General features: G+C 43.8%; 1 protein-coding gene across 1 annotated transcript in view; it reads left to right on the top strand.

The window, feature by feature from the left end:
- Nucleotides 1-17232, top strand: part of LOC121455624 (chondroitin sulfate proteoglycan 4-like) — a 55185-nt gene that overhangs the window by 14387 nt on the left and 23566 nt on the right. Inside the window, exons 4-6 of the mRNA XM_041663208.1 lie at nucleotides 2063-2533; nucleotides 6894-7070; nucleotides 15228-15426. Of these exons, the coding sequence (XP_041519142.1) occupies nucleotides 2063-2533; nucleotides 6894-7070; nucleotides 15228-15426 (847 nt within the window). The remainder of the gene's footprint in view (nucleotides 1-2062; nucleotides 2534-6893; nucleotides 7071-15227; nucleotides 15427-17232) is intronic.

Raw genomic sequence — 17232 nt, 5'->3', positions numbered from 1 at the left:
AGGATGCCTATGTGTTTGTCTTTGGATTCACCTTCTTATTTAGCTTCTCTAGGAACATGAATTATAAGCTCAATGTCCTTTATTTAAGGCTAGAAACCAAATATGAGTGAGTACATCCCATGTTCCTCTTTTTGGGTCTGGCTTACCTCACTCAGGATAGTGTTTTCTATTTCCATCCATTTGTATGCAAAATTCAAGAAGTCCTTGTTTTTTACTGCTGAGTAATACTCTAATATGTATATATTCCATACTTTCTTCATCCATTCTTCCGTTGAAGGGCTTCTAGGTTGTTTCCAGGTTCTGGCTATTACAATGAGGAATACTGAGAATTCAAGAACAATTGCAGTGGGTTTTTGATCCTACTGCACGTACTGGCTTTGTGGGAGCCTAGGCAGTTTGGATGCTCACCTTACGAGACCTGGATAGAGGTGGGCAGTCCTTGGGCTTCCCACAGGTCAGGGAACCCTGATTGCTCTTTGAGCAGATGAGGGAGGGGGACTTGATCGGGGGAGGGGGAGGGAAATGGGAAGCGGTTGTGGGGACGAGGCAGAAATCCTTAATAAATAAATAAATTAAAAAAAAAGAATGTATGTTGTTTAGACACTGTGGGTTGGGACACAGGTGAACAAAACAAACTAACAATTATATTATCATTAGTCTAGATTTATTATGCATTGCATCTAATTTTGGATTTTAGATATAAAAGTTATTTTTGATATCTCCAGACTCTAAAATGTAAGAATAAATCTTAAAAACTGTGCCAACTAAAAAAAAAAACAAAAAAAAGAAAATAAAATCTGAACAATGTTCAGTCTTATTTTAAAGCCGTGTTTATATACACGCTCATGTATGTGCCCATGTTTACTGCAGTGTGAACCTAGGACTAAGGGAGGGAAGTATGTCTTATGACACAGGAGGAGCTTTTCATTTTTGTTTGTTGTTAACAGCTGAACTAGCATTGTTTCATTTGATATGGGCTAGTCTGTGATGGGAGGAAGAAGTAATTTAACAGACATAGAAGGGATTCCCCAAACAGCTTAGGGCACCATTGCATAGTCTCTTTCTTTATTTCTGGATGTGGCCCTGTGTAGTTTCCCTAAACTGGTGGATAAAACTGATCTAGAACCAGTGGAGCTGTACCAGGGAAAGAGCAGAGCCATGAAGTTCCTAGTGGGCACAGCCCTACCTATGGATCAGTTTGGCCTGGCTGTTGTTTTTAGGGTCATCTCCTGTAGGGTGTAGGCTGGGAAAGCTGTGTTTGTAACAGTTGGCCAGACATGCAGGCTGTTCCGACTCTGCCTTCAGGACGCAGGCCAGCTTCCCAAGAGTAACCCGTAACATCAGAGATGAGCGGGAGCTAGAATCAGGTTGGTAAATAATGAAACTTGACTAAGGGAAGAGAAGGCACTAACTAGCGGTTCACATTTTTTTTTTTCAAACTTAGAGAGTTAATACGTCTCACCACGAGGGGGCATGCTTCCTCTTGTGACTTAATCTGCTGCAAAGACAGTTTCTAAATGGACTTTGCTGAATCAATAAAATGAAAATGCACAGGAAATGCTGAGCTAGAGAAAGTAGAACTAAACAGGGAAAAGGCTTTTTTCCCCTCTACAGTCGTGCAATTTTGGTGATGCAACTCTTCTTCCTGAAACCATCCTTGCTTCCTTCTCATAATTCCCCCCACCACGGTGCTGGGGATCAAATCCATGGCTTTGCACATGCTGGATGCTAGGCAAGCCTCCAGCCCTCCCCTTATTTAATTTAATTAAAACATTTAATTCTTTTGCCTTAACTTTTAGAATATTCAGGGTGTTTTTCTGCTGTGTGCAAATGCTTTATAGCTACACACGTGCTGTTGACCATTTATTCATTCATTTGTTTGTGACCAGGGCTGAGATTCCAAATATTGGCATGATCAGCATGGCCCCAGGTCAGACCTGGTCTTAAGCTGTGTAATAACACTGATTGTAACTTAGGCCACTTGTCGAAGTGAAACCATTGACAGCTTTGGCGCTTCTGGTTCTTCATGTGCTCTTCTTCTTGTGTTGTGTTTGTGAACAAGGCTGGGACTGAAGATGAGATCCCTCCGGAGACAGAATTTGTAGTCAGGACTCCACCAATGCATGGACACCTCCAAAAATCTACCGCAGAAGATGGCAGCGTGGGTACAAACGGAAAGCCCACTCTGAGTTTCACCCGGCAGGATATTGATGACGGCAATGTCCTTTACGTACAGACAGCTCCCGGCCAACGAAAGGATCAGTTCACCCTAGATGTGAGCCGGGACTCCCACTTGGTAAGGAGTGTAGAGATGCGTTTGGATATCATCCCTAAGTGGATCCCCCTGGAAGTACAGAATCTCACGGTTCAGGAAGGGGGTTCCAAAGCACTTCTACCAGACCACCTCAGAATTCCAAGCAAGTATTTTGAGAATCTTGACTGCGAATTCATTCTCCTCGAGCCACCAAAGCACGGTTATGTTCAAAGTTCCAGTTTTCCAAGAGTAAAGCTAATGAAATTTTCCAGGAAACAGGTAATAAATCACAGTTAATATATTTGAGTATGTTGTTCCGGCACGGGGGGAGGGGTTGGAATTGACTCTTTATCATTTAGACTCACAGACTTCAGGGTGATGGGACCTTGGGGTCCAGCTTCCCACAGGATGCTAGAAGCCTGTCTGTAGCGTCCCCATAGGGACGGGGTTAACACTGCCTGAACATCTTCAGTGATGGCGTATTTACTACTTCCTGAGATGGGTCTTGTAGTTTAAAAACATTCAACATTTCTTTTCACTGCCACGAATTTGGAAGCTTCTCTTAGATCCTGTTTCTGCTGAAAATGTGAGGTGAGAGGACTTATTCCCACAAGGAGACATCACTGTGCCCCTCACACACTCTAAACACATTGCCTCCCTCACACACTCTAAACATTTGAGAGAAAGATGGTCAGAGGTCCTCGATTTTATTTTTTTACTTTCTCCCAATCTTCTGACTTTTGACTGTACACCAGAAACTGACTCTGCCGTCCTTACTAATGTCCACTTCTACAGGAGTACCTTGTTCCTCTATTGATATCAGGAACACTCAGCTACTTCATCTTTGGTGAACGTTTTTCATTCATGTATCCCTTCATCCATTCACCAGATGTTTTACAAAGAACATGCTATATGCCAAACATGGGGCCACAGGTGTCTAGGGTGGCTCAGTCCTGGCAGTCAGCAAGCTGGATACAACAGCTCGTCTGGCATCCAGATTTTGAAGGCAGATGAAATAACCAAAGTCAACTGGAGGTTGCTATCTGGTTTCTTTGCTTTGGTTATTATTATTATTATTAGACTGTGTTTTCTTACAGGAGTAAATTAATGACTTCTACCAATGTTTATTATTTTTTCAATTTTGAAAATTGCCCTGCAGTTCTTCCTTAGAAACCCCGAGCAATACAAACTCTTTAGATTGGAAACCACAAACAACCCCCTACCTACCACCACATTTGCCTGGCTTTGCCTCTCCAGCTAAAAACACATGTATGTTGCTTCATTTTGCTTCTAAGAATGCCAAGTTGGAGACTGAAAAGTTGGCTTAGCAGTTAAAAGCAGTGATTGCTCTGGCAGAGGACCCAGGTTGAGTTCCCAGCAGCCACATGGTGGCTCACAACTTCTGTAAACCTGGTTGTAAGGGATCTGGCATGGCTAACAGGCATGCAAGTTATGCCCAGACATATATACACGCAAAACACCCAAACATAAAAGTAAATAAAAATGTGAAAATCTAAGTTATGGGATTCCTAATGGATTTAAATCCACTTCCTAAAGGCGTGCTCTGTTTTAGTTGCTATGTGTTGTTGTGGTAACTGAAATGTAGTCCTTGCCTCAGGAAGTGCCATGGAGGAGCCAGATGCTTCATCTTTAATTGGGATGCTCTCTTATCTCTCATATTCCATTTCCATGGTCGTGTTGTAGGAGTACAGAGCTGGCATATTCAATTCTAACTGAAGAGCAGAGAGAGGACTGTAACTCTTTGTGAAGGGACCATGGTCAATCTAGACTTTGAGGAGTTAGTTAAAGAGCACAGAAGTAAGAGATTAGGAACCCAAAAAAGGCAGTGTAAATTAAAGGAGCAGCATAGCCAAAAGTGTGGGGGCCTGAGAGATGAGGGACCATCTGGGGAGGTGTACCCACAGGCTGAGGAGGGGCAAAGGGTATTTGGGGCTACATTTGGAGGGTTCCGGCCTCTGTCATCCACTGTCAAGGAGTCTAGAGTACCTAGGTATCATTAGGAAGCCATGAAGAGACAGAATGCAGAGGCTGGGAGAGCACTTTATCCTTCTGACCCAGGGAAGAGGACTATTCTCATCTCTCAATCATGGCATCCAGGAAACCTATCAGTGGTGACTGTCTGCTTTGCTGTAAGCTGAATCAAATACTTTTACCTCATGTATTCTGAGTTGCCTGTTGAAATCTGTGTGGAGACATACTTGTCTCCTGGGGCATTTGTGTTTTCACGGAGCCTGTTCATAGACTTATGATATATGTTCATAGACATAGACATATGACAAAGTCCCATGTCCCTATTTGTCAGGTGATTCCTTACACTGTCTCTTTATATGTAACCCCTGTGGTCTCTAGGTTGTGAGATATTTCATTTTCACTTAAAGTAACTCTGATCCTATGTGTCTATGGTCTTCAGTGTCTTAGTGGAGAGACCCTGGCTTCATTTGCTCAGTAAGAAGTTTGTGAATATCTTAGATCAGGGCTTCTGGAGCTAGGTGATGAGGTCAACCTGACAAATTAACCAGGTAGTAACCCTGTTCTTGTGGAGTTTCTCCCCGGGTAAGGGAACGGTGAGACAGAGAGGCAGGAAAATTGTGAAAGGCAGCATGTTGAATGAAGATTATTAGTAATATAGAAAAAATAAATAAACCAGAAAAGAGAGCTAGAAAAGGCTGGGGCCTTCATCTGATCGGCAGATTTTTTTTATTTTTTTTATTTATTTATTTTTTTTGGCTTTCAAAGGATAGGAAGAGGCAGCGTTCAGCCAAATATTATTAAATGGTATGCAATTTTGGGACCTTTCTCAGCTCCCAGCTAAATATTATGAAGTGCTATGCAATTTGGGGACAAATTGCTCATTAAAGGGTGTATGATTTGGAGGAAGTGATATATTTCTTCGGGAAAAGTGTCCTGGCAGTGAGCACTATCGCTAGAGTGCTTTCATTTCTGAGATCTCTCATCTTGTGATGAGTCCCGCTCACTGGTTGTGCCTGAGCAGCCTAACAGTGTATTCTAGGGATCTGAGGTTAGGCCCTGTTGTCTGGAATCTTCTACCCACAGAACTCCAGAATCTCTCATAGCACCTGTGGCCATGATTTTCCCTTGAGGGGACTGAACTTTCCACCCCTGTCAGGAACACCACTGTAAGATCAAAAGGCTTTGCTCAAAGGAAGTGCGCTACAGGAATGGGCTCAGTTGAACTGCTCAAATTTTTGGCTAAATTGTGTCAAAACAAACACAGCCCCAGAGACTTGTTCGGAATTCCAACAACTCCTTTGGGTCGTTGGAAGTTCTTACCGTTGTGTTTTGGTAGCAGACTCAGTGAAGCTAAATTCCCCTCTAGCTTGAATGCAATCTGGTGCAGAACTGTAATCTTCCGTGCTTCCAGCAGTCAAGTCTGAGAGAGGGGAAAGGACTCTGATAAGATTTTTGGTTTCTACAAATCAAAGAGGAATAACCTAACCATCCAGTGACAACTTCAGAACTGAAATTAAAAAGATGGAGTCTAACAGGGAATAAAAGTAAATATTACATTTGCTTTATTACTGTGAAAGAGATCTTCTGTGGTAGAATGATTTGATTGTAATGTATTCTGCCATAGTCTGTCTACAGGAGATGTATATTAACAAGAGATAAGAGATACATGATTTATTATGAAAGTGAGGGCTCAAGATTAGTAGGTAGCAGATTGTCCTAGTTACATTTCTGTTGCTATGATAAAATACCCCCCCAAATATCCCCAAAAAAGTGATTTAGGGAGAAGAGGCTGATTTCTGCCTACAGTTTCAGGGGAGTCACAGTGGCAGGAACTTGCATCCCATCTGTAATCAAGAGCAGAGAAACAAATACATGCATACTGCTTGCTCGCTTGCCTTTGTTCAGCTCTATTTCTTGACTCTTAAATAGGTCAGGACCCCTTGCTTAGGGAATGGCGCCACCCTCAGTAGGCTGGGTCTTCCTACATCAATGCCTTAATTGAGTCACTCCCCCCAATGGAGACAGTCCTTAGTTGAGCTGTTCTTTTTGGTGAGTCCAGATTGTCTCAAGTTGACAATTAAAACTCACCATCACACATAACCTCAGACACAGAAAACGGTTAAGGAAACAGTGCCTCCTTAGCTCAGAAAATATGTGTGAGGAACTTTATAGTTTCCCTGATCCATGTGTTTCCAAGGAAGAGAAACGAAACCCCAGGGAAGCCTAACTCTGATGGTTTGGATTGTCAAATAAAACAACCAAAACCTTCCAAATGTAGGCACCTGAAATAAGCAAGTTGAACTTGAACTTCACCGTGGTGTCCAATTGGTAGAAGAGACTGGGTTATGTGCATCCAGCAGCACACATTACTGTCAGAAGTGGCATTTAAATTCGTCTTCTGCTACTAATTCAGCATTCTCGTTCCTGCATCATCTTGCATTTCTCTACCTTTCTTTAAACCTATCCTTAGGACAAAGTGGCATTTCGCTTACTTTTAGGATGAAGTGTGATGCCATCCTCACAATTCCCACTCCGTCGTGGGATGAAGACATGCTTCTGTGCCTTAGGGAGAGTTTTGCGCTTGGATTTCTTTTTGAGCACTTCTGTCATGGTTTGGGACTGAGTGCTTCTGTTGGTTTGGTTTCAGGTGGAGCAGGGGTTGATTCACTATGTTCATAACGGCAGTCAGGAGCTAACGGACAGTCTCACCATCTTGGTCAGCAGCTCGGAGCTTGGGAAACAGAGTCTGCCTCAGACTCTTTTTGTGACTGTTGAGTCTGTAAATGACAAGGCTCCGGTAATAACAGCCAATAAAATCCTCCAGGTAAGTGCTGTGTGCTTTTGATTTACATAAGAACCTCAGGGCAACCAAATTGGTTTGGATTTATATCATTGCTATTGTAAAATAATAAGGCATATATATGACCATCCTTGTTTGCTAACGTGTCTCCGCTGTTTCAAAGAATTATTAGCTATTACTTGTCAATATCTTGTTGGATACTGTTGGAAGATAATAATTTATATTTCCTTTGGATATATATTACTATGTACATTTTAATACATTTTTGTCATTTAAAAAATAGTATCAAATTATCTCCCTCTTTCAGTTAGGTAACTAAAACTTGGGAAATGAGGTTCTGTTGGGGTTGGCTATGAGTTCTGACTTCTACTCTGACAATCTCCACTTGCTTTCTTCAGTGTGCTCTTTGGAGGAGGGATTTTAAACATCAACTATTTTTTAACTTATAGGGTGTTGTAGTTTGGTATCTAAATGGTGTTGGGGTTCCCAGGGCTCTGCTCATGCCAGCCAAGTACTTTCTCTTGTTTTCTAAGTATCAAGTGTCTAGCCCACCATGCCACAGGATGGCATAGCACATCACCATGTATGAGTAACCGTTGGTGCAAGCAGCAAAGGACCTTTGTTGACAGTGGTGCCAGCTAGGTGCCAGAGGAGCAGGAAGGGATAAAAGTGAAATTAGAAGCAGAAAACCTTGACCTCAATTTATGAAGCATTTCAGGACCTGTTAATCCAGTATGTAGGCAACACAGGGGCTAGTCTAGGTAGCAGGCCTTGCACTGTTAGAAAAGGGCTCGAGTTTCAGTATTCATTATTGTTCTCTCCAGGCAATGGGACCCAGGAATACTCCCGTTAGTGCTTCAGGTGTCTTACAGCGTGGCAAGTTCTCAGCCTCTGCCTTTCACGAGAAAGCACTTGTGTTGTTGGAATGTGTTAGTTTGGGTTTTCTTTCCGGTCTCACCCTGTTCTCGAATGCTATGTACTGGCCAAGTGTCTAAACCTCCTATTTTCAGTTACTTCTGTCCCTGTCCCCCACACGGGCTCTTCCGAGAAGAGTCATCTGAGAAGTGACCCGTTAGCTACCGAGAGAAACTGTAGCTGTCAGTGGTGGTTAAACACTCCATAAATGTTTACATTTATTGAATGTTCACATAGTCCTGGTCCCTTCTATAACTGGTGTTGTTTTCATGGTCCGCCCAAGGAACTGCTGGGAACATTAAAGTGTAGTGTAGTCAGAAAGGAGGAGTGGCCTTGGAGTCTCTCCAGTTGGGTTCGTGGGCCACCATTCAGGACGATTCTGCTCAGAGAACACTGACTTTGTAGAGAGGGAAGATCTCTCAAGGACAGGACCTTTTTAAGGCAGCATGTGAGTTAGGGGAACAGAGGCCTCCCTAGGTGGGATTGGTGGAGACATTCAGAACTTGGCGTGCTGTGGCTAAGATATTTTTTTCAGGGAAACAAATAAAGCAAAATCAGCAGAGGGAAGCAGCACCCGGGGTGGAGTCCAGAGGAAACTAGGTCAGCTGGCGAGTGCTTTCCCAGTGAAGTCATGCAGGACCCAGTCGATTGGCCCAGTGACTGTGACAGCTCTTGCGAAGTGGCTTCCACTACGAAGCTCAGTTAGTTGCCGAGTCGCCAAAATGTTTTCTGAGACCTGGCAGGTAGGCAGGCACCTTCTGCCTGGGAAGAACCCAAATCCCAGACCCCCCAGGAGAAAGGAGGGCTCCACCACAGACCACACTGCACAAACAATTTAGACAGGGGAGCCCCTGGTATCATTTGTGGGGCATTTTAAGCCAGTGTACAAAACTAGCTACCAGCCTCAGGTACAAGCCTAGGGCCGGGCCCCAAGTGGACTTTTCTGAGAAGAAGAATCTGCCATTCACTCCTATGAACTCTTCTGGACAGGGTTATTAGATGATTCATGTGTATGCATATTAGTGAGAGGAGCCTTATTAGTCAAGGAGTATTCCATAACAGAGGTGATCAGTCTGAAGTAAGCTTGCTGTGAAAAACTTAGGGGAGTGTGGGAATAACTGGGGAGGGGATATAGAAAGAGAATGATATCAAATATCAGCTCCACGTTGAGGTTGATTTTTGAGCATAAGAACCCCTTAGCATGATGCAATTTTGTTCTTTTGGTTTCCAGAGATAATACTGGAAAGTAGCCAGTATTTGCAAGCCCCGCTTATGAAACAGGCTCAACTATAAATATATAAATGTATCACTTAACTGATTAGATAATTCCTCATTTAATTCTTTCAGTCATTCTTGAAATCAAAGGAGGGTTACAAGAAATATTTAAGGCAATGAAAGGAAGGGTAAGTCACTTGACAAATACCATACAGTTAGTAAAAGTGGGTTTGAGCCTGGGTAGTCTGAGCTCAGAGTCACACGTTACACCTGCCATCCATAGTAGGAATTATCTGGAGGTTGCAGGTCCTATGGTTCCAAATCAATATTTTAAAAATATGTTAAACAAAATATAATATACAGAGCCAAAATACCTGGTGTCTAATACACCACACACACACACACACACACACACACACACACACGCACACACACAGAGTTGATGTGTAAAATGTACTAATTGCTTTGGGTAATTGAAAGGCATTAAGCTATGAAACTAGCAAAGACAGATATTTTTATATAAATGAGCAATGCCCCTCCATCTCTCTGTTTTTGGGAAAATGATCTTTGCGCATGTATGTATGTATATGTGTGTTTGGTGGATGTGCACATGTCTGTGGAGAATAATGTCAAGTCAGCATTGAGTATCTTTTCCACCTCGTTTGTTTGTTTGTTTATTTGAGATAGCGTCTTTCACTGGACTGACGCTCATCTGGACTAGCCTGGCTGGCTGACCTATAAGCAAGAGGGATCCTCCCATCTTCACCCTCAGTATTGGGATTATAGACTCATGGCAGATAGACCTGACTTTCTACATGGGTGTTGGGGATTGTCCAACTCTTCATGCTTGTGTGGCATGCACTTTACCGACTGAGTCATTGTCTATTCCTGAAACTTTATCTTTTATGGGCTGAGTCAAGTTCTAGGGGCTCATCTCTTGCAATTGCTAAATGCTCAACTCCTAGAAACTGATACCATAGGGATATGACAAAGTTGTTCCCACCTATAACGACCTACACCCTACTCTCCAATTACTGTCAGGATTTTTTACTACGTTAAGAGTCCTCTGTCTTCCAAGCAGGGAAGCCTGCCTCCTGTCCTCAGCTTTGAAGTCTCCTTCATCATTCCAGCCCTGTTATCCAAGGCAGTCCCACCTGCTCATTGCCCCTGCACATGGCCTTGCCCTTCCCGGCTAGAAAGTAGGCTTGGATAATGAGCAGTAGATATCTTCTTTCAAACCAGCTCACTTTATGAACTGCTATGGTCATCCAAAGTCATGGTCACGAGGGAAGAAAATTAGCAAATGACAAGTATTTAAATATCCCAAGGATAAGGGTAGAGTTTTGGGTACACACAGACACACAGACACACACACACATACACAGTGAATAAAGTTGCCTAAAGGTTTCAGAACAATGTAGTTTTGTGCATTGAGGTTTTAAAGCATAATAATAATGTCTACTATCAATCTTGATCTAATTTCAACTAGAAAAGGAGCCAAAAAGCAGCCAGGATTGGATTTATTAACTTAGAAACCTTGTCTAGGCAGTTCATAGAATCTAAGATTTGCTATTATTTTCGGCCCCCCAATTATTTTTGTTTTCAAAATATTTCTGTCTTTCCCACTAGACTGTCTAGTAACGATGGCAGATTAGCATGGAAAGGCTAATTGTCTCGGTCATATTGCAGGGAGTTCCCTGACTCAATCGCCAATAATATTTAAGAATTGTTGGGTCTGTCAACACTTTGGGAAGTGAATATGGAAAGCACATGCACTAAATTAAAATAACAGCGACGAGAGCACATTTTCCAGGAGCAGATATGTAACTAGTTCTTCCCAAATTTAGGGGATCATTTCTGACAGTGTCATTTCGTCTCTGTAACGCAGAGCAATTCATTGGTGAAGATAACGAACACTTCCCAGTCACAGTGGTAGCTAGTAAAGATGAAGAATCTGTTACAGGGCAAGACTCTTGGCAGAGAGAGAGAGAGAGAGAGAGAGAGAGAGAGAGAGAGAGAGAGATAGAGAGAGAGAACAAGTAGCAGACTTCGGTTAAGAGCCTGAGATCACAATGGCCAAGCTCCATTGCTTCTTTCTTCACAGTTACAGTGAAGGAACCCAAGGACCTGGAGGAAACAGGAAAAGGACACAACTTCCCAGAAATGTGGGATTAAATGTAAGAGAGGAAGTGATGGGCTTAGGAGTGGGTTAGGAGGAGGCTATTCCTATAATGTGTGCATAGGCCTAGGTTGCAGTAGGGTGGGGTAGGGCCGGTAGAGAGACAGGACTTGACCAAGTAATAAAGTTAGTCAGAGACAGAATCTGGGACAGAGGCAAAATGTGATTCCCACAAGTCATCAGATTTATATTTTGTCTTGTTTTAAATCACATTTATTTGTTTATTTGGGGCATGGGAGGGGGCATGCATGTTCACCAAACACAAGTATGGAGGCCGGAGGATAACTTCAGGAAGCTGAGATTTTTCTTCCACTGTATAGGTCCCAGGAATCACACTCAGGACCTCGGGGTTGGCATCAGGTGCCTTTACCTGCTGAGCCATCTCCCTGGCCCAGACTTTATGTCATCTCTGACCTCCAACCCACATTTTATTAAAACCTTCAGGTGATCTTACGTTGTCTTTCTCTTCTTACTCTTATCAGGGCCTGTAGATAAAAAGAATGTCCACTGGAGTCTGCTTTGGAGAAGGCCATGGGGTTGGTGGGAAGAGTCTGGTGGCATCCTGAACATCTGGGTGGGAGTACAGAGCCAAAGTCCAAGCATTACCTCTCTAGCTCAGCATTTGGGGGCGTGCATTTCTCCTACAGAAACAGGACAGAGCCTTAAATCCCTGGCCATTCGGGTGTGTTGCACAGCCGTTGATGGCATGGTTAGGATCATTTGTATTTCGACAAACCAGGCTCAGAGTTAGGCCATCCCGAGTGACTCCTTTGTATTCTGATCTAAAATCCATTCTTAAGCGTGCCTTTGTATTTAAGCATAAACAGTGATTTTTTTTTTTTTAAAATACAGGCCACATAAAATTCTGGCCACAAGGGGGCTTCATTTCCCCATTTTCCAAGTTTCTGTAATAGAATGCTATAATGTGTTGCCTTGTTTTTAACCCTAAAAATTGAACCATTTAGTTATTTTCCTGTTTGGCTTGGACTGGCTTTAGACGGTCCTAGGAATTGAATGAAGGACCCGTATGTGCTAGCCAAGCATTCTCCCCCTGAGCTACACCCTGGCAAGTACTTATCACCCTGAACTGTACTTACCACTCAAAGGAGCTTTACAACCAGCTGCAGCGGGAGAAGGAAGATGCCATGTCAGTTGCGGTCCTGGAGTGCCACCCAGAAGGGCAGCGAGTTCAGAATGCTTTACACAACTCTCCTGAGATCTGAAACAAAGGGCAGGGTCTTCAAATGTTAGTATCACAACTTAGATGGCACTGGGTCATAGCTATACCCAGTATACCCCAGTAGGTTTGGCCGTGGGTCAGCTGCACTTTCATTTATGAGCAAAGGTGAGTTTGGATGGATTGCCACAGGTTCCAGTGTTGTTGTCTTTAGATACTTATTTTTTGAGCCTTGGATCATTTTCTAATCTGAATTCAAGCGTGAGGTCATTGCTGTGCTCTTCCCACCTACGTGGAGTTATTATGATCCAAAGCTGGGCACTGAACCACGCTGACCTTGAAGCAATGGGGTTGCTAATTGGACTAAACTGGATGTGAAGAGAAAGGAAGATCGGAGGGTGTTTTGTGTTGAGCGACAGGTTTTCCAGTTGTTTTGGAAGACGGTGTGTTCCCGTGGCGAAAGGGGAAGCCCTGTTCAGCCGTAAAGGGACTGCAGTGGAAAATGGGCTTGGGCAGCTTTTCTGGGCTCCTGATTGGAAAAAAAAAAAACAAGTGTTTACAGGTTATAGGAAGAGAAATGGTATCACATTCCCGAATCAATTTTCATTTCTGAAGAAATAAAAATAAGCCACATGGAATGATTTAAAAATGTAAAATCTGAAACTGGAATGACTGGGCATGGTATTTTGTTAAACACACCAACTTACATATTTTATAGGAACTGTGACCTTTCCACAAGTTGAATGAATCTTGTGATTTGAACATTCCATTAATTCTGTGTTTCTGGTAGACATTAAAAAGTTGATGTCCTTGGGGTTTGAGGTCTTTCTTGGAAGCAGGTGTTGCCTTAGGGTAAACTGAGACTTGGGCCTACTTTCCAGTGGGTGTCTATAGAGCTAGTCTTGGCAGGTGTGTGCCAAGCTGCCTCACACTGGCAAGGCCCCAAACGTGCCTTCAGTCCCTCACCTTTCTTTTTCCTGTAACTCTCATAGACGCCTGCAGTAGACTCCCAGAACCAAACCACTTCCCATCTTGTGGTGCCTTCAAGCCTCCCTTCTACCATTCTTTCTGGGGCCCTTGTGCCACCCACTGGCAGGTGTCCCTGCCTCTATAGACCATCATGGCTTTAGCCGGAAATTTTGTATGCCAGGTCAGGACTCTACTTGAATTCTCTTCCTGCCCTCAAGGACAAGCTGACATTTTGTCAGCGCGTTTGACCATCTCTTATGTTTTGGAACCTCTGTCTTCTTTACCTTGCTTCTTTTCTTCCTGCCCTCATGGCCTCTTCACTCCTCCTACCCCTGAGCTAACTCCAGTGTTTCCCATACCATCTTCTTTTCCCACTCCCGAATATGCGCATGTGTGCATGGCGTGGCTTCTCTTTCGCCCCATTCGGTCATCCTCCAACAAGCCTCCTGTTTTAACATCCACAGCCCAGAATCCCCATACTACTTTGTTTTCTCTTTTTCATGGTGCAGTGACTTTGTAACTCACTATGTTGCCCATTTCTTACTGTGCCTGTTGCCTCTTTTCTGTGTCCTTCTGTGCCCTCTGCTAAAGTAGGGATTCCAAAAGGACACCACTCCTTTGTTTCATCCACTGGCACACAGTGCAAGTGTCTAAACTAGTTACCGGCTCATTGTAGATGAATAATCAGTTTGGTTAACGGTTGAGTTAAGTTGTTTAAGTAAAGTGCTTGTCATGCCAGTATGAGGACCTGACTTTGGTCCCCAGAATCCGTATTAAAACACCAGACAGCTATGCCCCTGCATTTATAACCCCAGTGCTGGGGAAGTGAAGATGGGCAGATCCGTGGAGCTCTCTGGACAGTTAGCCCAAGGCTAGTTTCTGAGCCCTGTGTCAGTGAGAGACCACTGAAAAGCAAACAAAGTCCCTGACCCTGAAGAAAGACACCTGAGGTTTTTCTCTGGCCTCCCAGGCGTGTGCATAACACACTGTACCTGCATGCACACGAATATGCATACACATCTGCACACATGTGCACACGCGTGCGTGCGCGCACACACACACCTGAACACACACACACCGTGGAAGAGATGGGCATGAGGAGAGAGCAAGAGACAGAGAGAGATGTGTAGACAATGTATAAGGTTTTAACATAAGAGGAAGCCGCCATGTTTCTCAGCTAGGGTTACAGCTGTGAACTATTACTACAGCAAATAGCACAAGAACAAAGAAACCAGACCCTTGTTTTCATGTAAGACAGAATAAAGGGCGTAGCAAATGTGCAATGTGCATTTTTCCTCCTCAACCGTTAAAAGCTGGTGACACCATTAGCTACTGAAAGCAATGTGTAGGTATCCTCAAAGCAACTTAACGAAGTCAACACTGCATGGTCTGAGATTCTGTATGGTGAATTTAGCATGTTCAGCACACAGGGTGCTTTGTAACCATTGGCTCTATAGTTAGATATACATCAGTTCATATGCATTGTTGGGTAATTAATGTTGAGTAACTACTGAATATTTTACTCTAGATTGTTGGTCCCAGACATGTACGTGCACATAGACATACATGCAGGTAAAACACCTATATACATAAAATTAAAAATTTAAAAAGCAAATCCATTCTTTAAAAACTCCAGTGGACTGGTTTAGTTGTTTTTCGTCTTTTTACATGGGGCCCAGGATCATGACTATGTGGGGAGACTGGAATTGGTTCTCTTCTCTTTCAGGTGTGGGTGAATTCTATCACTGAGATGACCAGAGATGACCTATGTGCTGAAGATGGGGACTCTCCCCCACAGGACTTGGTCTACTGGGTCACTCCTCCCAGCAACGGGCACCTGGCTCTCAAGTTTGTTCCTGGCAGAAGCATTCAGAACTTCACTCAGGCGCAAATTGATGAGGGTCACCTCGTGTTTGTGCACTCTGGTAAGTCACAGGGCAGAGCAGGGTCAAGTGCGTGTGCTCTGAGTAGCGAGTGATGTGGCCGTCATACCTAAGAGGTAAGTTCGTGCAGGGCAGGCACAAGAACACGTGCTCTGAGCAAGCAGCGAGTGATGCAGCCGTCATACCTAAGAGGTAAGTTCGCGCAGGGCAGGCACAAGAACACATGCTCTGAGCAAGCAGCGAGTGATGCAGCCGTCATACCTAAAAGTTAAGTCCGTGCAGAGCAGGCTCAAGAACACACGTGCTCTGAGCAGGGAGTGATGCAGCCATCATACCTAACAGGTAAGTCCGTGCGGAGCAGAGTCAAAAACACATGCTCTGAGCAGTGAGTGATGCGGCCGTCATACCTAAGAGCTACTGACTGAAAAACCACAGGATGCAAAAACTTCCCAAGCTCTGTGATTTTTAAAGAACATATTTAGGAAAGCTAATAAAACCACTGGAGCCTGCACATGCCTCCCCCGAGGCTTACTCGGGAGGGCAGGTAAGGTCAGTTCCCTTCCGTGAGAGCCGTTCCTCCCACTCCACTCACAGGCATAGCATCTCTCTGTGACTCTCCGCTCTTGCCTTGACTGTGAGTCTAGCATAGGTTGAGTCGGACCTCTGCTTTTTACCTCCCTTCCACAAGACAGTATAAAAATTCTAAGAAAGGGCAGGGTCTCTTCTATCCTTAGTCCCTCGAGCAGCGACTAGAACATAGGAGATGCTTCATAAATAAAACTGTTTTGAACAAATGAAATAATTTTGAAGACCAACTTTGTACCAGGTAATAACATTCTAGATGCTGGGGTCCATTAGTGAACAAAGCAGCTTTTGTACGAGGATTGTATTCATGAATGAATGTGTGTCACTGTATTTATGAGGTCCTGATGTTGGTTGGGGGCCCTTTCTGCTCCCTGTCAGTCATCAATGAATCAATCCCAACAACATTTGCTGAAAAGGTGGCCCAGGAACTTGGCCAGGCTGGCCTGGTTTTGTCATAAGTCTGTCCTTGTCAATGAACCAGGATAGGCAGCAGCTGGAAGGAGGCATGGGAAAGGAGCATAGGAACACATAGCCTGAAAGCTTAAATCGCATCTTTTCCCCGGTTCCTTTAAACTGTCTTCTTTGAGAATGTAGTAAAGACAAGAAAGATAAGACACCTAAACTCAGCGGCAGTGATGTCCCGATGATCTGTGCACCTAACACACAGCTGCCGGAAGAATCTGAACACAGTTGAGCATACGGATGCTCTTGTGTAGTGGTCACAGACTGGAGCCGGGGACTGGGGGGCTTAGATTTATTTCAACACTCTTAAACCTCTTCCATTTGTCAGACAGCACAGGAGGTGTGGTCACACTGAATATGTCATTTCCCAAGTGCTCCTCAATCCTCTGAGCCATACAGAGTCATGACCCCATTTTTGAGATGAAAAAACCTACAGCTGGGAAAGGCTCAGGGTGGCCTGCCCCCTAAGCTGCTCTTTCTCCCCCGAAGGGCATGGCAGGTTAGGAGACAGGGTTCCCATTTGTAATGAAGAACAGAAACGACAGTAAGCTCTCTGGGTTGATTGACTTGTCAGCTACCAGGTCAATATTTGCTTTTAGTAGCTAGAGAAAATAGCTTCTTTTAAAAAAGAAGAAGAGGAGGAGGAGAAAGAAGAAGGAGAAGGAGAAGAAGAAGAAGAAGAAGAAGAAGAAGAAGAAGAAGAAGAAGAAGAAGAAGAGGAAAGAGGAGGAGGAAGAAGAGAAGGAGGAGGAGGAGAAGGAGGAGGAAAAGGCTAGGATAACATCGGGGCTAATTCGTTAT

The sequence above is a fragment of the Microtus oregoni genome, unplaced genomic scaffold (assembly GCF_018167655.1).
Source record: "Microtus oregoni isolate MIOR12 unplaced genomic scaffold, Mior012 000014F_ref0000157, whole genome shotgun sequence".
Classification (NCBI taxonomy): domain Eukaryota; kingdom Metazoa; phylum Chordata; class Mammalia; order Rodentia; family Cricetidae; genus Microtus; species Microtus oregoni.
This window is presented reverse-complemented; position numbering and strand designations above follow the sequence as displayed.